Genomic DNA, 23,894 nt, shown 5'->3' on the forward strand with positions numbered 1-23,894 from the left:
GAACAAAAAGATTGCATAAAAATGTGAAAAGCATTTTTTTAAACATACATACACACACACACACACACACACACACACACACACACACACACACACATATATATATATATATATATATATATATATATATATATATAAATCACTGGCATCACTGTCACATTCACTTTCCATGCTTTCTTTAGTTCTTCTCTGAGTCCCTGGTATTTCTCCAGTTTCTCATGTTCCTTCTTCCTGATGTTTCCATCGCTTGGCACTGCCACATCCACCACAACAGCTTTCCTCTGTTCTTCATCCACCACTACAATGTCTGGTTGGTTCGCCATTACCATCCTGTCAGTCTGGATCTGGAAGTTCCACAGGATCTTTGCCCTCTCTTTCTCTACCACCTTCAGAGGTGTTTCCCATTTTGACCTTGGGGTTTCCAGTCCATATTCTGCACACATGTTCCTGTATATTATTCCAGCCACTTGATTGTGGCGCTCCATGTATGCTTTACCTGCCAGCATATTACATCCTGCAGTTATGTGCTGGATTGTTTCAGGCGCCTCTTTGCACAGCCTACACCTTGGGTCTTGTCTGGTGTGGTAGATCTGAGCCTCTATTACTCTGGTGCTCAGAGCTTGTTCCTGAGCTGCCAGGATGAGCGCTTCAGTGCTGTCCTGTAGGCCAGCCCTTTCTAGCCATTGGTAGGACTTCTTGATATCAGCCACTTCAGTTATGGTCCGGTGGTGCATCCCGTACAGGGGTTTGTCCTCCCATGAGGATCTGTCCTCCAGCACTGTGTCCTCTGCTCTCCATTTCCTGAGACATTCACTGAGCACACTGTCAGTTGGGGCCTAGAGCTTGATGTACTCATGCATCTTGGATGTTTCATCTTGGATAGTGGCTTCTACACTCACTAGTCCTCGGCCTCCTTCCTTGCGGCTAGCATACAGTCTCAGGGTGGTGGATTTGGGATGGAACCCTCCATGCATGGTGAGGAGCTTTCATGTTTTAACATCCGTGATCTGTATCTCTTCCTTGGGCCATCTTATTGTTCCTGCAGGGTATCTGATAACTGGCAGTGCCCGGGTCTTATTTTTGCCATTATACATATATATATATATATATATATATATATATATATATATATATATATATATATATATATATATATATATATATATATATATATATATATATATATATATATATATATATATATATATATATATATTTCAGTGGGGCTGCTATAGCATAGTTTGGGATCCACGTGTGGAGATACTTGCATAACCCTAAAAATGACATAATTTATCTCTTTGTTAATGGTTCCGGGGCTGACAAAATGACCACATTTTTTCCCTCATTCCCATTTTTTTACCCTGTGATGTTAAAGTGTGGCCCAAATATTTAACTTGAGTTCATAGCTTTAATTTGTTCTTGTTTCTTTGTTTTCAGTCTCTGCCAAATAAGTTAACAAAGCTATGGTGTCAATTTTACAAAACTCCTGGGAAGTTGATGCTATGAGAATATCAACTGCATAAGTTATGATTTGACTTTTCATTGGTGGCTCAAATCCTGTTGGTTCAAATTCATCTTTTTATTTTTTTATACCATCTAATTTATGTCTTCCGTGACAATCTTTCGCCCAATGATCTTTTCTCTCCACATATCCAACATCCATCATCATGGATGATCGCTCTGACCCTCTGTTGCCACTTTCTACAACTTCCTTTAAAATGTATTCTTCCACAGCCATGCCCTTAGCCATGTCCATGACTTTTTCCTGTGTTCATGTTCCATCCAAAAAACACATCACTGCTCTCATCCTGCCAAAATGTAACTGCATTTTGAGTCCTAAATGTCTTTTTATTCACCATCCCTTTTTCGGCATGAACAGCAAAATTCATAAACTGTTGCAGTGCTCCTGTAGGCAGATTTATGTAATGACTCTTAACCCAGTCTGCAATTATCATAGCTAGCAGTAAGGATTGTTTCAGCTGCTGTCTAGAGGGACCGTCATTATCATAATCTCTGAGTCCACTATTAGCTTTAAACACTTCTTCAAATCTGACTCTTAAATCAGACACTAATTCTCCATCTTTTGCTTTGTTTGCCCAATTTTTCCATAATAGGGTCTTACTGGAAAGGCTTCTCTAATTCTTTGTCCTAAAAGTGTAAGACTTTGGATAAACTCAAGGCGGTTATGCAGAAGAGGTCTGGGAGGACCATCTTCATCCATAGGGGTTCCAATTTTCCTTTACTTTTGCAGAGTCTGCCTTCATAGCAGTCATCATGCTTGTTGACTTCAATGCCCTTCAGATGGTAAGCTCTCTTGAATTCAAATGTGGATAACTCCTTCCACTGCTTCCTAACATCCTGTGTCCAGGTCCTAAAGACAAGAGGTGTAGATTTCTGGCCATCTTCTCACCAATAGACATTAAAATAATTTCCATTCATATCCAAGTGCCTTGCATGTTAGATATCACCGCCCAATTCACACATCAGTCACAAAACCCTTGTCGTGCTCACATCAGATTTTACCCACAATGATGAAGATGGCTCTTTTAAATGTCAGATCACTTTTAAATAAGTCTTTTATCATTAATGATCTGATTTTAGACCATGATTTAACCTGTTTCTTTTTAACTGAAACCTGGCTTGGCACTGATGCACCAGCAACTCTCACTGAGGCTTCTCCACCTAATTTTAACATTTTATTTTCAATCAGAGGAGGAAAGAAAGGTGGAGGTTTCTTCATTGATTGCTCACAAAACAATATCATCTGAAAATGTTTTACTTAGTAAATATTTTTCCTTTGAGCATCATGCTTTTCTTTTTGGTTACCCACCTCTTTTAACTGTCACAGTATACAGACCACCAACCCCTCCTTCCTGTTTTATTGAAGAATTTTTTGAATTTTTATCATCTCTTCATATTAGGTACAATAGGATTTTAAAAACTGGTGATTTTAATTTACATGTTGACAAGAATGATGATATCTATGCCTGTGAGTTTTTAAATCTTCTGAGCTGCATGGATTTTCAGCAGCATGTCACACAACCAACTCTCAACAGAGGACACACCCTGGACCTTGTCATTACCTATGGTCTGTCCACCAGGGTGTCTTATCTTGTTGACTGGGCCATATCAGATCATTATTGTTTGTTTTTTGATGTCACCAGTGAAATCCAGCAGGAAGCCTCAGTGAGAACTGTGAGGAAACGGTATTTAACTCCTGAAGTGGCTGCAAGTTTTATTGATATTTTTACGTAAACTCATGCTCAGATTTTTAAGAAGAGGCTTAGGACCTACCTTTTTGATTTAGCTCTTAGTTGATTTTAACTGCTAATTTATTCTATTAGTTTTAGTATAGGCTATTTCATTTATTTATTTTCATTTTATGCATCTTATTCTCAATTTTATGTTTTAATATACATCTTATGTCTTTAATCCTTGCTGGGGCAGCTGGAGATTATCTTTGCAGCTTCATGGCTGTGAAGTGGACCCCATTGTTGTCCCAGTCTGGGTGGGCACTGTGGCGATGCTCCTAGGCCAGGCTGGCTCATGGTATGAAGAGATTCCCAAATACTGTTTCCTCACAGCAGAGCCAAGGCTTACATTTTTATTTTTTTTAGAAGTTACATAGTCATTATTCATTGTACGTGGGGATCATGGGTCATGTGTTTTAACGGAGGGGAAAGGTAAAGGGTGGGTTGTTAAAGCGCTTCGAGCTGTGCAACTGCATGAGAAGCGCTATTTTATAAATAAAGTATGATTTGATTCTCCAGCTGTAGGATTTTGCACGTCGATCACTGGATATATCTCTGCCATTTCTGATGATCCTTCAACTTTTTTTTAATTTTTCACTACTGTATTACTTTTGAAAGACCAACATATAAAATACAATAGTTTTACATAACATTGAAACATAATCTTGAAATATTGTTCTACATACATGCCCTGTGAAACAAAATCACAATACAAAAGACAAGCAATTGCAATATGAAGTTGTGTGTGTGTCTGTACATCTACACAGCACATGTGTGACATCTCATCACACTGTGCTTTGTGCAAATTAATTTTGTACATTTCGCACAGGTCATGCTTGTCTTGACACGGTCACATGAGTCACTGCCATCCTAGTGGTTCCTGGCACTCTTTGTTATGTTTTCTGAAGACAGTTTTGCCTGACGCATATTTGGGGATGAAGAACAATGTATTTCACCATTCTTTGATTTGAATGTCTTGTCTTGCTTGGTGGAACAGGAATAGCAATTCCCTTATTTGGTTCAAAATCAGAATCATTAGAATCAGAGTTTAGCTCAAGATAGTTTTCTTCTGATCACAAACAGGGATGACTTCCACAGCCTCCTGGACCATTTTGTAAAGGTCTGACTGTCAGAGTGTAATGTTGGAAGGACTCCCATGAAGAAAATCTTTTGTATGTTTTGCCCCTTCTCTGTTGAGTGTCAACTGAATGTGGGTTGAGTTTTCCCGCAAGAACATAAAAGGTTCCTGTCAAAAGTCATAACACCAATGCACCTGTGTGTTTCTATGTGTTTGATTGGGGTGAAATATGTCTCACAGCTGCAAATAAAGAAATACTAATAATAATAAGACATCCTTGTAACTCCAGTTTTATTGCTGGGTCAAATTGACCCAGACAGTATCTATGTAATATAAACATGCAGGGGGAGGGGTGCAAATATGTGAGATGAACCATTTTCATTGTGTGTATATTGATTACACTAATTAAGGCAAGCAGAAGAAGTTTCATGCTGGAAAAATACTTTTGAACATTTTTCCTAGATGTTAAAACTTTAAAACGGGTCAATTTGACCCGTAACATAACAGGAGGGTTAAATCAGTCAAAGGATGGGTAATTACCCTTCAACCGAGGAACACTTGGCTCCTGATAGGAAGGGGGAAATCAGCTGGATTCTGCTCCCCCCTCTCTTGTCTTTTTTCCTCATCAGGCTGCAGCTGTGCTGCGTCAGCTGTGCTGCGTCAGCTGTGCTGCGTCAGCTGTGCTGCGTCAGCTGTGCTGCGTCAGCTGTGCTGCGTCAGCTGTGCTGCGTCAGCTGTGCTGCGTCAGCTGTGCTGCGTCAGCTGTGCTGCGTCAGCTGTGCTGCGTCAGCTGTGCTGCGTCAGCTGTGCTGCGTCAGCTGTGCTGCGTCAGCTGTGCTGCGTCAGCTGTGCTGCGTCAGCTGTGCTGCGTCAGCTGTGCTGCGTCAGCTGTGCTGCGTCAGCTGTGCTGCGTCAGCTGTGCTGCGTCAGCTGTGCTGCGTCAGCTGTGCTGCGTCAGCTGCATGCTGCTGCAGGGTCTGGGTTTGGTCTCAACTTACTCATCATCTTCTCTGGTTTTACTTTTCTGAATGCCATTCTTTCTTTTTGTTCACAATTCACAATTTTTTTTATTCTGCTTTTGATTTTTAACCATTGAACTAATTCAGTACTTGACTGTACTCCAAGATTACCTTAAAGTTGTAGTTTTTATCCCATTTCTTCAAGAACTTAGTTGAACCTGGATGAGCTCTTTCCATATGTTTTGGATCTCCTGTTAATTCTAGTTCTCTATTTGAATTCCCTATTATTTAGTTATTTATTTATAGATGTAATTAAGCTAGTCAGAGAGTGTGATCATAACCAACAGAGAATGCCTCTCTGGTTTCACTCCTCGTACAACAAGTTTCTAGGTCAGATGTATTGTCGGATTCAAGTCACACGTTGTTAAGTCCTAACAGGTGTTGAAACCAAACATCTCCTCCCAGGAATAAAAAATGTTTTAGACTCTAGGTTATTTTCATCTAAAGCTTAATGAAATTAAATCATGTTCCACTGCAACTGATCAGCAGCTTTGTATTAACACTGCAAGGTTATCTAGCTGCCCACAGCTTCAAACAAGTTCACTCTATTCTCACATGCACTCTTATTCACACCAAAAAAAATTTTTTTTTCTTTCTTTATTTTATTTTTTTTACTTTTAACACATTTAGGGACCCTTTTAATACAGGACTCAAACCTGCATTTTATTTTTAGAATTCTAGGCCTTTTCGGGGACTCAAACCTATTCGCTTTCTTTTTCAGGCTACAGGACTTGAACCTGTACCTTTTTCTTAGAAATCTATGCCTCTTCAGGGACTTGAACATCTTACATTAGTGCTTTTTTTGCCTTGTTGTTATGGTTCAACTAGTTCCCGGATTAAGTCAATCCGGACCCAGGGATTGGACCACTCAATTGGTCGGCGAAGAAATCACTACGACGGACTTTCTTCTGGAGATCTATTCTCACGGGCTGTGCACAAACTTTCTTCTCCGTGGTCTGCTCCCAGGGACGCAGATTTGTTCTATTCCAACTTCGATTAATTCATCTAGACAAGCAAAAGTTTCTTGTGCACAAGGGAGAAAAACAAGTGTGACGCCGAACTCCCATCACCCTTTTGCTCTCAAAGGAGTGCTGCTCTCAGTGCTCCTTTTATTGAAAATACAAGTGGTAGGTTACAATTTTCAAGCATAGAAACACATTTGAAAAGTTCATTAGGGGTATTGTAAAATGAAACTTTTGGGCATGTTTTTAGTTCACACAGCATTCACACAGCAAGCAGGATATATATAAAAAAAGAAGAACTGTTGCTAAAAGGTCATCTGTAAACTACAGGTTGAGTTAACATTTAAAACCATATGATAAAAATAAAAACAATTTGTTTCACAAACCAAACCTGTGATTCCTCCAGTCAGAGGTTGCATGCTCTCCCTTTGCTTCACAACAACCCTTTCAGACCATTATTTGTTTATCTGCAACAACTACAAAGTTAACTTTGTTAACTGTTCATTCTAGCCAGCCCCAAGCCTCCAGGCTTTGGTAATGCAGTTTTAGAATAAGTTAGTTAGGTTATGTGCTTGGCACACTCAGCCTTGATGGTATGTGCAAAACTGAACCACTGCATTGTCTTCTTTATTTCACAAGGTTAACAGCCTATGTTGTTAAAGTGTTTTCCATTGCCAACAACCTGGTGGCCATCAGAAAGAATCACATTTGTGATGCTGTGAAGTTCCTGATCCTCAGAGCTCAGCAGCCAGATGGCTTGTTCACAGAAGTTGGAAGAGTCTCCGCTGGATATATGACTGTAAGTGAAACCACTGATCTTCAACTGTTTCATGTTCAAGTTTCCAACTTAGAATAAGTTAAGACTCTGCTTATATTTGTGTGCACTCCAGGGTGATGTTCAAGGCTATGACTCTGATGCCTCTATGACAGCCTTCTGCCTCATTGCCATGCAGGAGTCACGCTCGGTCTGTGAAGGTTACATCAACGTGAGTTTCTGACATTAAATATCTGACATTAAATATATATATATATATATATATATATATATATATATATATATATATATATATATATATATATATATATATATTAAAGATATATTTTTAAATTTCATTCTTTCTTAGCAAGTTGCAGTTGTTTTTTCTTAAAAGTGTTTGCATCTACCCTGATTAAGCACAGTAAGCTGTTGGTGAAGGCTTTCATTTATTCAAATGGCGTTATAGGAACTGGACCTACAATTGTTCTTTCTTTAAAACATGTCACCACTCATCCAAGCAGGAATTTGATGTATATAAATATGGATCATAATTGGTCCAAAATGCTCAATAGCTCTGACGATACCGAAGCCACCGTCAATTGGTTTCATCTGTCTGAGTGGTGCAGGATTCAGTCCACATATGTATCTTCCATGTGGGGCACCTACATTTCTTTAGTTAAATGGCTCATTAAACGGGAATCAAAGAAGAGAAACCAGCGAATACGCCTCTCCATCACAGGGTCATTGGATGTAGTTGCACTGGATTTTTGGTCTTCTTTGGAACTAATTAAAGGGCAGCATGGTAAATTGAAGTTGTGTCTGAAGCCCCCCTCTGCTTTTGAGAGGGTTATTAACATGTACATGTATTGCTTCTCTGGCTCCTCTTTCAAACCATCCATCTTCTCTGTCAAGACTGTGTACATCTGGTCTTTGATTGAGTGTCTTTGTTCTTTTAAATTGGAATAAACAGCAGCAAATGGTCCAGAGGTGGTGTTTATCATCTGCTGGTACATCCTCTTGTGTAATTGGTTATTTTGTTTCTCTGATGTCCAGCTCTGAACATTCTTCACTGCATTGGAATGCATGAACAACTTCAACTTCTTTTTTATTTTGGTGTGGGATCTTTGGAACCACAAGAACCAGTTTTTGTCTTGGTGTGTTGGTAGGGACAGGAGGGGGGTAGGTCTCTAACTGTGGTTTTGGCTTACAGACCAAACAGCAGTTTGGAGTATCCACCCTTTTTGATGTCTCTTGAAGGGGTACAGAAAAGTGCAACAACGGAGGACTCCATTGTCGACAGTGGCACCTGGAGAGATGGGATTGGTTTAAATGGCCTCCCCAAACCCAACCGTGCCCCCCATGGTGTCCTGAGGAAAGTATGTGCTCTGAGAGTATGGGGTCCAGGTAGCCTTTCTAAGGGCTGTCTAGTCTCTGACTGCCGCAGCAGCCGGTAGTAAGTTGGACCTGTTCCCGGCGCATGTTGGTCTCTGGCAGGACTGCCCCTTATCACCGGTTCTGTTCATAATCTGAAATTATTTATTGATAGTTTGAATTTTGAAACACATAGAGTGCAAATGAAAATGCACTACACCAGGGGCGCTGTTTTGCAATTCTGTTGGAATTCTAACACAAAAGCAGCATGGCATTTTACAATGAAAAAGTTAAGTTACTTTAAAATGAGTTTAAACCAAACCATGTATAGAAATTTATTTTCTTAATATTGAATAGTAAATTGCAAAATGCATTGTCATTTGCATTATTACTTCAAAAACCCATGACAATTTAAAAAGTAATTAATTTTGTTTTTATTTAATATTTTACTTTTTAAATTGTCATATTGAATTGTAAATCTTAAAATTGAATTCTAAATTGCAATATGTTTTTACATATTCCCAGCCTGAATTGCAAAATTGAATTGTCAATTGGGAATTGCATTACACATACAGCATGCCAAGTCAAATACCGGTACCTGACCTGAATCCGGTTGAGCATGCGTTTCAGTTGATGAAAACAAAACTGAAGGGAAATGCGCAAAGAACAAGCAGGAATTTAAGGCAGTTGCATTGGAGGCCTGGCAGAGCATCGCCAGGGATGAAACCCAGTGTCTGGTGATGTCTATGCGTTCCAGATTCAGGCTGTAATTGACTGCAAAGGGAGTTTGCATCTTCTGGTGGCTTCCGGTATGGAGTGAGAGCAGCAACGCACGTGCTGAACCTGCTCCACATGGGCATTTCTAACTTGGACCTTATTACCTTGTAAACACCTTCCTGATTCCACATCTGGGGATTATGAACTAGTTCCCGAAACTACTCCTGACAAATCTGTATTAAAATGTCGAAGGTGAAGACTAGACAAACTGATAGAGAGGGGCACAACACTGGCTTAGCCGCTGCTAGCGCTAACTTAGTCCTGGAAGACATCACATCTCTGCTGGAGTAAAACAAATTGGCCCTCTCCCCTGAGTGTAAGTCCTCATATGAAACTTTTGCCACGAAACTGGCCAACATAGAGGCTTATATTGTTGTCCACGGTGATCGTATCACATCATTGGAGGACAACGCTGGAGCAGTTGAACAACGTCTTACAGACGTGGAGAAGCAGTGCAGAACGCTGCAAAAAGACAATTATCTGCTCCAATCAAAGGGGGCAGACCTGGATCGGCCTACCTGATAACATGGAAGGCCCCTGCCCTAGTGCGTTCTTCTCGCAGCTCCTCAGCGAAGTATTTGGTCCGGACATTCTTCCCACACCTCCAGATAAGCACAAAGCTCATCGAGTACCTGTGGCCAAGCCGCTGCGGGGAGCCAAACTATGTCCTGTGATTCTCTGTTTAGACTGTTTCAAGGTGAAAAATTTAATTATCCATAAGCCCGTAAAAGGAAGGATTTATCCTACATGGAACACACAATCCGTCTCTACGATGACTGCAGTCCGGATGTGTTGAAGCTGCGTACGAGTACCGCACTGCCATGGCTTTGCTGTATGAGAGAGGAGACCAGCCATCCTTACTTTTCCCAGCCAAACTACGCATCACTATGCCGGACAGGGAGAAAAAGTGCTTTGCATCTGCAGCAGCGGCTGAAAAGTTTGTACAGGACACGCGCAACGTCTCCTAAACAGAGTTGACTACGCTTTGCATTGTTTGGACAAATGTCTGCCTAATTCGAATATTTCACTGATCGGTTCTTTTGTGTGTGACTTGAGCTAATGTTATGAGCTAAACTGAAAACAGGAAGTGTTCTTTCTTTACATTCTAGGTTTGTGGATGAATAGGGTTGCTGTCTTGAAACTGAACTGCTCTTACATCTTAGTAGCCCCATTGTAGCAGGGAGTTAGGATTAAGGAAGGATTACAATCTACTGATAAATTTATCAGAGGGTCAGTTTTTACTTTACGCTTTTTTTGTGTTTTTGTTATTTTTGCTGTTATTATTTTTCCTGTGCAACTTCTGTTAAGTTTATTATTATCAGAGCATTCGGGCCAGAAACACCTCAGTCAAACACAGGATGAAGCCTGTGAAGCCTAAACAGATGGTGGGTCCTAATGTCCCACCAGCTCCTGGTGGAGCTATACGGCTTGTTAGTTGGAATATGAAGGGAATAAATTCTCCAATTAAAACGAAGAAGGTAATCAGTCATTTAAATCAGCTGAACACAAAGATTGTGTTTTTGCAGGAAACTCATCTGAAATTAGCTGACCACTTGAACCACTTGAAGATGCAGTTTGGTTGGGTTGGGCAACTTTATCACTCATGATTTAAGGTGTTGCTGTAGTCATAAATCAGTTTCATTTTGTGTCACTGAGGTAATAACAGACCCCAATGGCCGCTACATTATAGTTTCAGACAGAATTTGTGGTAAGTCTTACATTCGTGAATGTTTATGGGCCAAACTTGACATTGAGGAATTTTTTTAAGAAACTTTTTCTTTCAATTCCTAATTTAAATTACAGTCAGCTTGTAATGGGAGGTGATTTTAACTGTTGCCTTAACTCAGCACTGGATCGCTCCTCATCTAGGCCTTATTCTGTGTCCAAATCCTCCAAAGCCATACAACTGTTCATGTCACAATATGGTGTCACAGATGTGTGGCTTCATTTTAATCCAAATTTTAAGCATTTCTCTTTTTTCTGCAGCTCTTTTTCTAGAATAGATTTTTTCCTCATTGATAATAATTTGCTCTCCGCGGTCAACTCTTGTGAATACACCCCATGGTAATGCTGCCCATTAGTGAGTGTTTAGACCTTTACATTTCCACTAATAATACACCAGATGCATCTGGAAATGCAATTTGGGAAGCATGTAAAGCATTTTTGAGAGGGGAAAAATATCATACAGTGCCTATAAAAATAAGATTGCCTCACAAAAGAGCCTTGATCTTAACTCTGCTATATCGGAACTGCAAAATAAGTGTGCAGAATCCCCCAGTGCTAATATATCGAAGAAACTGCTTATATAAAAGGCAGAATTTGACTCAATGGCCACAGATAAGGCATTGCAATTAGTACTCAGGACCCTTTATAGCTATTATGAATTTGGTGATGCGCCTAATAAATTACTCTCACACCAGATTAGACAGTCAACAGCAGCTCAAAATATTACTCACATTCAACCCTCAAACTATCAATGATACATTTAGGGATTTTCATTCTGCTCTATACACCTCTGAATGTTTTCCTGATGAGAAACGTTACGAAGCCTTCTTTTCAGATCTTAATATTCCAACAGTCGAACCAGATGTAGCTGCTCAATTGGATAAGCCTTTTACTGCCAAATAACAGTGTCATGTCCATGTAGAGTGGGAAATGCCCTGGACCTGACGGGTTCCCATCTGAATTTTTAACGTTTTTTATGGATAAACTATCCCCTTTAATGCTTATTATGTTACAGGCTTCAGCTGATCTTGGTGCATTGTCGGCTACTCTGCGACAGGTCACAGTCTCCCTCATCCTAAAGAAATATAAAGATCCTTAATGCTGCAGCAGTTATGGGCCTATATCTTTGCTGTGTGCAGATGTTAAAATTTTAGCAAAACGCTTGGAGTCGATAATGCTCACATTAATCAGTCCTGACCAAACTGGCTTTATTAAACCAGACATTCGTTTCATAATATTGGGCAGCTTATGAATATTTTATACTGCACCTCTCCAACTGCCACCCCCGAAATGTTCATCTCCATGGATGTTAAAATAGGCCTTTGATCGGGTGGAGTGGCCTTACTTGTTTGAGACTCTAAGACGCTTTGGCTTTGGCTTGAAACTATTATCATGGATCAAATTACTATATACATCACCTACATGTTCGCACTAATATTGACTACTCGAAATACTTCCCCTTGGGACGTGGAATTATACAGGGCTGTCCTCTTTCCCCTCTTTTATTTGTGCAAGCCATTGAACCTTAGACATGTAGGACCCTTGGTAGGGGGAGTGCTTGGGCATCTCTGCCAACAAGCAGCAGATGTCCTCTCACCACCCTACCAGCCAATTTTAACTGCACCTTAAACATTTAGGGCCTCTTGGCAGGGAGGGTGTTTGGACATCACTTTGAGTAATCAGGAGATGTCCTCTCGGTGCCCTACCTGCCAATTGTAACTGCACCTTTTAGTACTCTCTCCTGGGATGCGGCAGTGGGGCTGCTCTCCTGATTGGGTTGGAGTTTGCACTCTCTATCCCCCTATGCCTCCCTGCTCTCTGGCTTTGGGGGTCCTTGTGGCGGTCCTGGTGGCCCTGGCCTGGGTGGCGGATGGTGCGGGTTCCTGGCTGCCGCTGCGGTGGGGATCTTGGTGTGGGGATGACTGGGCACCCTCCTTCCTTTTGCATTCCATCATCCACCTTAGAAGAACATGAACACACATTCGAGCACAGGTCTTTTCTTACCTTTGCACAGTTTGCGTGACTGAAGGAAATGTTTCATGTGTTGGTCTGAAGGCATAAGTATGCTTTTTTCCTGAAGCGTATTTCCTGAAGGACTTGTGGGAAACTCCCTGGCAAGTCTGCATATAATACACAGACGTTACTAAAACTGGTACTAGTGCTAGTACAAGTAATGAAATGGAACCCCAAAATGGCAGTCCTCCCAAATCCTGTCTTCACTCTATTGAACTCCAGATTTTAACCACTGAAACTTTAATCTCTAATCATTTGTTTTTCCCCCTCCTGTGTAGAACCTGCCAGGCAGCATTAACAGGGCAGTTGCCTACCTGGAGAAACGACTTCCCAGCCTTACAAATCCTTACGCTGTTGCCATGACATCATATGCTCTGGCTAATGAGGGAAAACTAAACCGCCAGATTCTCTACAAATTCGTTTCTCCAGGTGCTGAAACAGAAATCATTCAACAAGCATCACTCAATGCTGCTGATTCTAGGATTTACAACCTATAACATGTCCCTGTTTGGGGTGTGTCACGGTAACGGTTTTGCTTTCATCTCTCAGAGTTGTCCCACTGGCCTGTTCCTGGGAGGCACGTCTTTACCCTTGAGGCCACAGCTTATGCTCTTTTGGCCTTGGTCAAAACCAAGGTGAGCTCATCCTTTATTCACATAATTTAAGAAATAAATAAAATAAAAATAAAAATAAAAAAATGCATATGCAGCTTTTTAACTATACCTTGAATCAGGAAGTAAGCAAAGATGACATTTTGTTTGTTACTGTTACAATAAGGGGTTATATAACTTCAAAAACATGAGGTGTATATTTGTATAACTCTTTTTGTGTTGATCTCAAGTCTTTTGAAGATGCCAGACCTGTTGTGAGATGGTTCAACCAGCAGCAGTTTGTTGGTGGGGGTTATGGATCCACCCAGGTTCGAAATAATTTTGACTTCTTTGTACTCTCAGGTTTATACACTCAAAATCTAAACCTGTTTCCCCCTCTCTCATTTAGGCTACAATTATTGTGTACCAGGCTTTAGCAGAGTACTGGACCAACGCTCAAGAACCACAGTATGATCTGAAAGTGGATGTCTTGTTGCCAGGCAAATCAAAGCCTGACAAATATCAATTCACCCGTGAAAACAGCTATGCTACAAGAACTTCTAATGTGAGGACCTGCTGCTGAAACACATAAGCTCTATGTTTGTTCGTTTTTTTTGTTTGTTTATTTATGACTGAGTCTGTCCCTGCAGATCAAAAACATAAACAAAGATATAAAAGTGAAGGCTACTGGATCGGGAGAAGCTGTTGTCAACGTAAGGACTGCATCTGTTTTTGAAGGGGTTTAGATCTGTGCTTTAAATGTGAATTGTAGCCTCATTGACCTACATAACAATGACGTGAGCAATTATTAATTGTAGAGACAGGACAGGTTTCCAGAGATAGAATCAAATTTTTGTTTTGCATGTCACAAGTCAGTCTCTAGTCTTTGTCCTCAAGTCTTGTGTTAAGTCCCAAGTTAAAGCAAGCAAGTCCCAAGTCGAGTCCCAAATGAAGCCCCATAAGTCTCAAATCGAGTCCAAGTCCTACCATTGAATTTTCAAATCCTTTCAACAAAGAGTAATATTATTTACACAGGCCATGTACGTTTTAGGAACTGTATTTATTTATCAAATATTTGCAAGCGTGTTAGGTAATTTGGGTCTGAGCTTATGTATCCATTATTAGTATTGTATACATTGTGCTAGCACTGGTACAGATCTGCATTGTATTACTGATTACATTATTTTAATGAATAAACAAAAAATACAAAATGCATATTACTCCCTTAGCAAACACTTGAAGTTCCTACATAAGAGCCTATAATGCTTTTACACAAAGGAAACGACTAAACATTTTACAAAACCTTGTAGTAATGAATACATACTCATGTACTTGCATTAACTTCACTTATGTTCCTCTCTAAAGCGCTTAAAACATCCTCACTGTTACAAATCATTTGTGTGTTGATTTCAGCCAAGTTACCTGCAAAATATACAAAGTTTCAGTCAAAAAGAGCGCACATGGTCATGTATTCTGCTGACTCATTCATCCCATTGTAGGTGCCAAACCCATTCGGCCTGCAATAACCGTTCGGGGTCCTTTGGGTTCCTGAGACTACTGCTGACGTCATATTATGTGATTGGCTGTCCGTTGGTCCAATGACGTGTCAGATAATGATTGGTCTGGATAAATTACTAAACTACCATAGAAGAAGATATTGTGGCGATCTGGGGGTTAGCCCTTCCTTCAGCCCCTAAGACTCATGGGAAGTGGGGAATCTTGGGTGAAAACATTGAGTGAGAGGGTTGTGAGCAGAAGTGACCCGCATGCTATTTGCCTATTTGTTGGTATATTCAAATAAATGGGCTTTGATGCAAGAAAGGAGATTGCACAAACTGCCTTTGCTTCACCCTCTTTGTTCAACATCATTTGGTGTATGGGGTGTATGGGGCACTCTCTAACTTAGCCAGGTAATTAGTAGCTTGGCTCTTGCTTCCCTGCTACAGTGACGTACCAGCTGGATCGTTACTTATTATGTGGTCCGTTAGAAACAAACAGAGCTCCGACGTAGAGCGAGATTATCTTCCAAATGTGCTTTCATTATTGTTATGATTCTTACTTAGTGCATTTATGCTTATAGTTTTTTTAATCTGGGCGCCCGGTGCTTTATTCTTGGCAGAACGGACCCGGAAGAAGGGTTAGGATTACGTTAATGCATGCTAACAAAATTTTTAGCCGCGGTTGATCTTAAACTGGAATAGCATCAGCCTTTATTTTGTCTGGATCCAACTGGAAACACGAATTCACTGGACGCTTCCGCTAGTGCACACATCGTCCCAAAGCCGCTTCTCTACTTGGAGATAAATCTCCCGGAAGACACGGTTCTCTCGAGTCTGGCAGCTCGTTTACAAAGAGCAGCCAAAGACACTGCATTCCGAACCCTTCTCCAGATCGCACGCTATAACATAGCACCTTCCCTGCCTGTGAAAAAGAAGCTACGGGACTCCAGCTGCTCTGGCCAGAGACACGGCTCGCTCGTGTGGAGCAGCAGGTTCATTCTAACAGCCATCTTCTTTTTACAAAGTGGGTTGTGGCAAAATCTCTCTCTAAATATTACAAAGAATAATGCAAGACACAACTTATGAAGGAAAAGAACTTTAGGTTACCAAAATAAATGCAAAATTACAATGTGTAGACCCCCGAGCAGATCTCAACGCTACATCATTTGTCCAAGTGGGATTACCCTAATGTGACATTAACTTCAGTCGAAAGGACCGATAACTATTGCATGCCGAATAGCTTTGGTCCCTACACTATACTGCCCCGGCTTCTTCTGCTGGTCAGCGCCCTCTGCTGGCGAAACTGGGTATTGGCCAAAAACCGTTTTTCAACACAAACTGACAGTTTATTATGTAGTGATAACAGTAATTTTACTAATTATTCCAGAGCTCGTCATAAAATTAACTGGGGGGGGGGCAATTATTTTAATGAATCACACAGCGCCACAATGAACATGTGAACTCAATACATTTATCAACTACTGACTGTGTTTCATGTCTCATATCAGTATCTTTTTATAAACATAGCAGATTCATATTGGACTGAGAAAGAATGTAAAATGTATAGCGTATCTGTTGGACTTCCAAAACCCAAAAAATATTAATGTAACATGTAAATGTTAGTTGCACGTTTAACATTTCTGTTGCAAATGTGATTGGTCTTTGATTTGAATACAACTTTTCATTGTCTTGAACACAAAATGTTCTCTGTAAACTCGCTGTTAGGGACGTATTTTCACGACTCTAAGACACACTTAAAAGTCTGAAATTTTCTCCAGACTGTAGCCTTATGGGGGCGGTGCGCCTAATGTGTTGTTGTGGGGCGCAGCGGAAGTAGGTGAGTGGATCCAGGAAATAATATGGGCCAGCTGGAGAATAGTTGTAATTTGACTGGATGCACTAGAAAACTGCCTGTACCCCTCTAATCTTACAACCAGTACCATTCTCAGTAGGTGAGCTATAGATAGAGGAGCGAGGTTTCCTTGCACACACAGCATAACAACATGAGGGTCACTTCTCTTCACAGCTGCCTTAACTCATGGTTTGGGAATCAACACTTCCCATGAGTCTTAGTGGCCTTAGGCGGGGCTAAGGCCCAGGTCCCCACAACATTGTTTACAAAATGTCTGAACACCTGTTTGAACTGCAGCTATCAGCTACGCAGAAAAAAAATAATAAATAAATAAAAACTTACTCAGATTTCGCTGTTTTTTTTAACACACACTGAGTGTGCGTGTGTGTGTGCGTGTGTGCTTAAGCAGGTGTTTTCGCCAGCGCAAATAGGAAGGAGAAAAGCAGGCTGTGTGTGTGTGTTTCTTTGTCCTGAAGGCAGCACTGTCTTCGCTATGTGCGTGTGTAGGATATGGAGGAAGGGAGTCGCACGCGCAAGACATTCAGCTTGTGTTACCCAGTTAGGGAGAAAAGTAAAAAAAAAGGTTTCCTCTAAAGAACAGAGACTGGTTATTTTATTTATTTATTTATTTAATATATACTCTAATGCAGGGGTTTCCACACATTTTCGGCACGTGAGCTACATTTGAGTCGACAATTTCTTTAAGATCTACAGAAGCTGAATCACATTTTAACTTACTGTCACAGTAAGTTACTGATCGACTTAATGAGCACCCCTTTTCTAATGGTTAGGGACTTAAAAATTAGGCTGTCATTTGTATTGAGTATTTAGAAAAATGTCATTTGCATAATAATTTGGGACAAGCTGTAAAAGCTGACCTCCTGTATGGAAATCTGTTTGAACATGGATTTTGAAATGGGAAGAGGGAAGATTATTTCAATCCTGGTTCTTATTTTAAAACCATAGTGCTGCACCCAAAAATCTTATTTTTTGTGTGTGTGTGTGTGTGTGTGGGGGGGGGGGGGTGTTCTCCCTTGGTTCTCCATTTTGCCTGCTACTATGTGCAGACAATTTCCATGATTTTGATTTGCTTTGGTTACTATGCACATTTATCTTGCTTGTCCTGTTGGTCAGATGGTGTCCTTGTACTATGCTCTGCCTGAAGAAAAGGAAAGTGACTGCCAGAAGTTTGACATGTCAGTGCAGCTGCTTCCAGGTAACTGTCTGTTTCTAGAGTTTTATTGTTTCACTTTGGGAGTCATATAATAGGAAGTTTCTTCATACAGATAAGAATATTGGGAATCAAAAGGTCTACAAGCTTCAGATAGAAGTTTTGTAAGTATACTAGTAATATTGTTTTTGCTTGGCTGTAATTCTCTTCAGTTTCTTCATAGTGCTCTCATTTGCAGATACAAGGACAGTGATCGTGATGCCGCCATGTCCATCTTAGACATCGGTTTGCAGACAGGCTTCACTCCCAACTTAGATGACCTAAAAGCTGTAAGACTGTAAATCCGTTCAAGATGAGATTCACTGAGTGCCCAAAACCAATGATGACTTGTACTTGTGTCTGTAGCTGTCTGGAGGGCGAGCCCCCATCATTAGCAAGTATGAAATGGATACAGCTCTGTCAGAACGAGGCTCACTCATCATCTACCTGGATAAGGTTTGACCCCAGGCTGCTTCTTGTTAATGTCTGCATGTTCTGGATCATCTGACCTGTGTCTAACGTTTATATCATACAACTGTGAAATTAAACAAGATCACAAGCAGAAGAATTTGAAACTTAGAAAGAACACGCCTGCTCACATGACCATTCAGCTAACAGTCTTGCAGGCTGATTAGAGTATTCCTAAATGACAGCAAATTACTGACCTCTGAATTACATTTACCTGCAGGTTTCTCACACCCGACCAGAGGAGATCAGTTTCAGGGTTCAGCAGACCATGGAGGTGGGCGTTCTTCAGCCAGCAGCGGTGTCTGTCTATGAATATTATGAGCGTAAGTACAGGCTGCCTCTATTCTCATCAGGGTAAAGATAAGTGAAGATAAAAGTCAATTTTATGAATACCCTTCTTCTATTCACAGAAACACCTTGCGTGAAGTTTTACCATCCAGAGAGGGAGGGAGGACAGCTGCTGCAGCTCTGCAGAGATGACGAGTGCACATGTGCAGAAGGTAACTTGGTTACATTTGTGTCCCAGGAATTCCACTGATGACACCAGGCAAGAATCAAATCAAATCAAATCAAACTTTATTTATAAAAAAAAGCGCTTCTCATGGCTTGCGCAACTCAAAGCGCTTTAACATTTAAAACAAAAAAAACATGCACAATATTACAATAAAACAATAACCCACCCTTCACCCTTCCCACTCCCCTTCATTAACACATACGACCCATGACCCCACACACAATGAATACTAATATAAGTAATTTTTAAAAGAAACTTAAGGTTTGGCTCTGCTTTGAGGAAACAGTATTTTTTGGGAGTCTCTTCATACCAGGAGCCAGCCTGGCCATAGGAACATTGCCATGGTGCCAACCCAGACCAGGACAGCAAAGGGCTCCACTTCACAGCTATGAGGCTTTAATGTTAAACTTGAGCCGCCCCAGCAAGGGCGACGACCGTGGCAACAACCACTACATTGGTAGAAAATATCCCCACAAGAAACACTTGGGCTAAAATCAGGACAAGATGCGACAATTAAATACATAAAATGTATTTAAAAATAATTAAAAAACATAAAATTGAGAATAGGATTATTCAGAAAATAAAAAGAAATACTTAAAATAATACAGATTAAAACTAATAGAATAAATAAGCAGATAAGATCAACTAAAACCAAAATTAAAACGCATGTCTTGATCCTATTCTTAAAAACTCTACAATCTCTGCGGCCCTGAGGTTCTCTGGCAGGCTCTTCCACAGGCAAGGACAGTTGTGGCAGAATGAAGCCTCACTGTAAGTTTTGGTGCTTACCTTAGGGACAACTAAAAGGCCAACACTGGAAGACCTCGGGGTCCACGGGGGCTCATATAACAAACTAACAAGTATCATAAATAAGAAGGACAAAATTTAAGAAATAGACGAGCAGAGTAAAAAATAAAAGAATAAAATAAAAATACAAAATATAAGATTAAATATAAATATTACAGCGTCCTAAACCTTTCCTTTTTGGACTTTTGTCATTTGTTTGACATATTGTGGCAGTTAATTGTTCATTGCACTTAGTGTGTCCCAGCTTAGGCTGTTTGTGATCTGCAGACCAATGAACCGGTGGCAGTCGGTCCGCTCCACCACAGTCCCGTTGATGGTGAACGGCTGTAGTCCACGATTATTTCTTTTGTTTTCTCCACGTTGAGAACAAGGTTGTTGTTCTCGCCGTAGATGGTGATCTTGCGCACCAGGTCTCTGTATGCACGTCGTCCCCTCCTCTGATGTAACCAGGGACGGTTGTGTTGTCTGCATACTTACTGATGTTGATGGGAGGTGCAGTCATAGGTGTACCGTGAGAAGGGCTTTGTGGTGTTCCGGTGTTTACTGTCAGCTCTGCAGAGACCTTCTTTCCCACCCTCACCAACTGTGGTCTGTCAGTGAGAAAGTCCAGTAACCAGTTTCGGGTGGGTGTAGGTATTCCCAGTTTGGAGAGTTTTGCAGTCAGGTTCCGGGGATTGAATGTCTAATGGTATTGAATGCAGAGCTGTAGTCCAGGAACAGTAACCAGGCATAAGTGTTCTTGGTATCCAGATGTTGCAGGGTTGAGTGAAGTGCCAGGGCCACTGTCTCTTCTGCTGATTTCTTGGGGTGGTAAGCAGACTCATAGGGGTCGACTGATTTGTCGAACAAGGAGTTGATGTGTGACAGTACCAGCTTTTCCAGGCATTTCATTGGTGCAGTAGTGATAGCCACATTTTCAGAACAAGACTCAGAGGTGTTGTCAGAGCTCCAGGACTGTTTAATCAACATTGCGGTCTACCCGTCGTGCGTTTTCCCGCTCTTAACACTGTATCCCACTGATGTTATGGCCTCTTCGGGTGTCCATTGTCTGAGCAACGAGACATAAAACAGAGCACACCTGGATGTGTCGCTGTGCTGCCAGCCTGCTGATGAGGTCATCCATCTTGTTGGCCAAAGATTGTACGTTGGCATGGAGAATGATTGGGAGTGTTAGCCTCCCGCGGCTAGCCAGCCGGCATAGCCTGCGTGCTGTATTTCCCCGTCTTCCGCGCTTGCATGGTGGCTTCTGGGTTCTGGGAGATGAGCCTGCTGCTGCCTGTCGCGGTAAGGTTCCAGCGTGGGGTTTTAGCTCTGGGTAGGGATTCAGGATATCTGTGTCATAATATCCTCTGTGACACGTTTGTTCCAGCCTTAACAGAGCTTCCCGGTTGTACTTGATGTGATCTAACACTCTACGGACATTGAGACAGCAACAAATATAACAAAAACAAAATAAAACAAACCTGACTCTGAGAGTAGTGCGATGTCACACACAGGGGAGTGCCAGAACTTGTGCCGCAGAGTTCTGTTATATTTGTAAGTTTGAATTTTACAGTAATCTAAGTGACTAAAAATAAAAGCATGCATCAGCACCTCTGTGCTGGCAAGAGAGAGGAATGGGCGGACTCTGGCTTGTTTTTAAGATGATAAAATCCTGATTTAATGACACTTTAAATGTGTGGAATAAAATTCAGCTAGTGTCAAAAAGTACGCCCAGGTTTCTCACATAGTGAAAAGTTTTAAAATTCTGAAGATGTGGTAAAATCACCCCTATCTTGTCTTCAGAATCAATTATAAAAATTTTGTTTTGTCCAAGTTGAGCTGTAGGAAGTTATCTGCCATCCACGACTTTATATTTAAAATAAAATTTAAAAGAGTGACATGAACCAATTAGCATCAAACAAAAGCATACATCTGCATGCTGCCTTTGTCAGAGTATAGATGTAGAAAAAATACCCCTGCTATCCAAGACAAGCACCAAAACACCACAGTACATATAAAATGGTATTAGAATGGAATCTTTTAACATGGGCCATGACTGAACTAGTACGAAAGCTCTGTTACTGATTTGCTTGATTGATTTGGCTTTTGTTCTACATCGGAAGCCCCTTCTGACTAAACCCTTTCTAAAGATAGATAACTTTATTGTCTGTTCAAAAGAATGGAAATTTGTCTTTGACCATGGCAATAAACCAATTTTCTTGATTAAAAATGTAAATTAATAGATAAATAAATATAAATAACAATAATTAAAACAAAATACATGCCTTTGGACTCATTATTATTATTTTTTTGTATATTGCTGGTTGTTGTATATACCTGTCTTTGGACTGGCACTCAAAAGCAGTGGATTTTTCTCTTTGTGGTTGCACAAGACGTTCTTGCAGACCAGTCAGCTGTTTTTTTTAGTTGCAGTGAAATTTACACTGTTATTTGCTTGTGTTTCAGACATTTTGCTCACTGTTTTTTGCTTGTTTTTAGAGAACTGCAGCATGCAGAAGAACGGTCAAATCAGCAACGATGAGCGAACATCTAAAATCTGTGAGAGCACAGAGAGCAGCAAAATTGAATATGGTAAGTAACTGTTTGAGTGTGCATCTTCACTTTGCACATTTTGAGACTAACAGCTGCTCTCGTCGCCTTACAGCGTACAAAGTTCTGGTGGAAGATGTTGTCCAAAAACCGTCTATAGACATCTATGCCATGCGGGTGCAGGACTCCATCAAAGAAGGTTGGTGATAATCTGCAGTTGTTTTTTCTCTCTGACACCAACAATGCTACTTTCTGTGCAATTTATACTGATAAACTGTTCTCCTAGATATGGGTTGGGGTTGGCTTATTGGGTTAACACTAATAGAGTTAAATACCATTGTATGGGTTGGCTTAGCCAGACATTCACAATACAATACTCCCACATCTGTTTGACAAGTTTGTTGGACTGCATGTCCATTAATTAGCTGAACTCACCACCAAGTGTTACAGCTCTTTTTCCCTCTAAAAGAGAGATGGTTTAAGGTCACATGACATGAATACCAAATGTATCCCTGCCTTTCTGCCAAGAGTTCATGTGATGAACATCCTTCTGCTCAAACACAGTAATTCTTATGAACAAAGTGACCAGCAGAGAAATCCAATAACTATCACAAGAACAGACAGACGGCTGGATCTAAATGCAGCAGATTTATTAGCTCAGCAAGAAGTCCACAAAGCTAAAGCAGGGTCAGAAAGGCAGAGGTCAATAACAGGCATAAGATAATCAGGAGAGAGACAGGGTAGTCAATAGTCTAGGCGAAATTCGGGGCAGGCGACAGGCAAACAGAGTCAGGGTCAGAAGTTCGGGTCCAAATATAATGCTCGGTAAGGAAGGAAATGGCACAAATAATACTTTGCACTGAGCTCAGCTCAGTGCAGCGCTAAAGTATGCTGTGGTTGATTGAGTGAATGAGAGTCAGGTGTGTAGAATTCAGGAAGTGTGGTTAGAACTCTGGAGATGGTTCCCGCTGGTCACTAGAGGGGGAGACAGAAATCTGACTTCTGACAGAGCCCCCCTCCTGCGAGCGGCTCTGAAATCGAGGGGCCCGCCGATGCCGAGGTCAACCACGACGTCGGGGGGCTGGTCAGTCTGTGTGGCTTTGGTGGAAGTCGCTGATCAGGGAATGGATAAGGATGTCGCAATAATCCCCCAGCACACACTGAAAGGGCGAAAGCCCCGTGGCAGTGAAAGAGACTTTGAAGGAGTTTTGGACTTACTCCGCCAAAACCAGGAACCAACTCCAGTCCTCTTGATGTTGACTACTGTACGTGTGGAAGAACCGCGCTATTTCTTGTTTCAAGCGCTCCACTCGGCCATTGGACTGAGGATGATAGCCGGAGGTCAGACTCACGTTAATGCCCGGACCCTTGCACATCTTGCGCCACATACGTGATGTGAACTGGGGACTTTATCTGTGATAAAGTCCACCGCGTTGTGGGACCAAGGGCGCTATGGTATGGGCAGTTGA

General features: G+C 41.1%; 1 protein-coding gene across 2 annotated transcripts in view; it reads left to right on the forward strand.

Annotated features, from left to right (window-relative positions):
- Positions 1–23,894, forward strand: part of c3-2 (complement component C3-2) — a 67,726-nt gene that overhangs the window by 40,053 nt on the left and 3,779 nt on the right. The window contains 15 exon segments of one of the 2 annotated variants that reach the window (NM_001105083.1): positions 6,950–7,109; positions 7,201–7,296; positions 13,232–13,382; positions 13,503–13,588; positions 13,795–13,872; positions 13,953–14,108; positions 14,194–14,256; positions 18,029–18,110; positions 18,181–18,229; positions 18,304–18,394; positions 18,471–18,560; positions 18,793–18,895; positions 18,983–19,072; positions 22,375–22,467; positions 22,541–22,624. In NM_001105083.1, the coding sequence (NP_001098553.1) occupies positions 6,950–7,109; positions 7,201–7,296; positions 13,232–13,382; positions 13,503–13,588; positions 13,795–13,872; positions 13,953–14,108; positions 14,194–14,256; positions 18,029–18,110; positions 18,181–18,229; positions 18,304–18,394; positions 18,471–18,560; positions 18,793–18,895; positions 18,983–19,072; positions 22,375–22,467; positions 22,541–22,624 (1,472 nt within the window). 2 annotated transcript variants of the gene reach the window in all.

Source organism: Oryzias latipes, chromosome 1 (assembly GCF_053564925.1).
Source record: "Oryzias latipes strain Hd-rR chromosome 1, Olatipes_Hd-rR_3.1".
NCBI lineage: Eukaryota > Metazoa > Chordata > Actinopteri > Beloniformes > Adrianichthyidae > Oryzias > Oryzias latipes.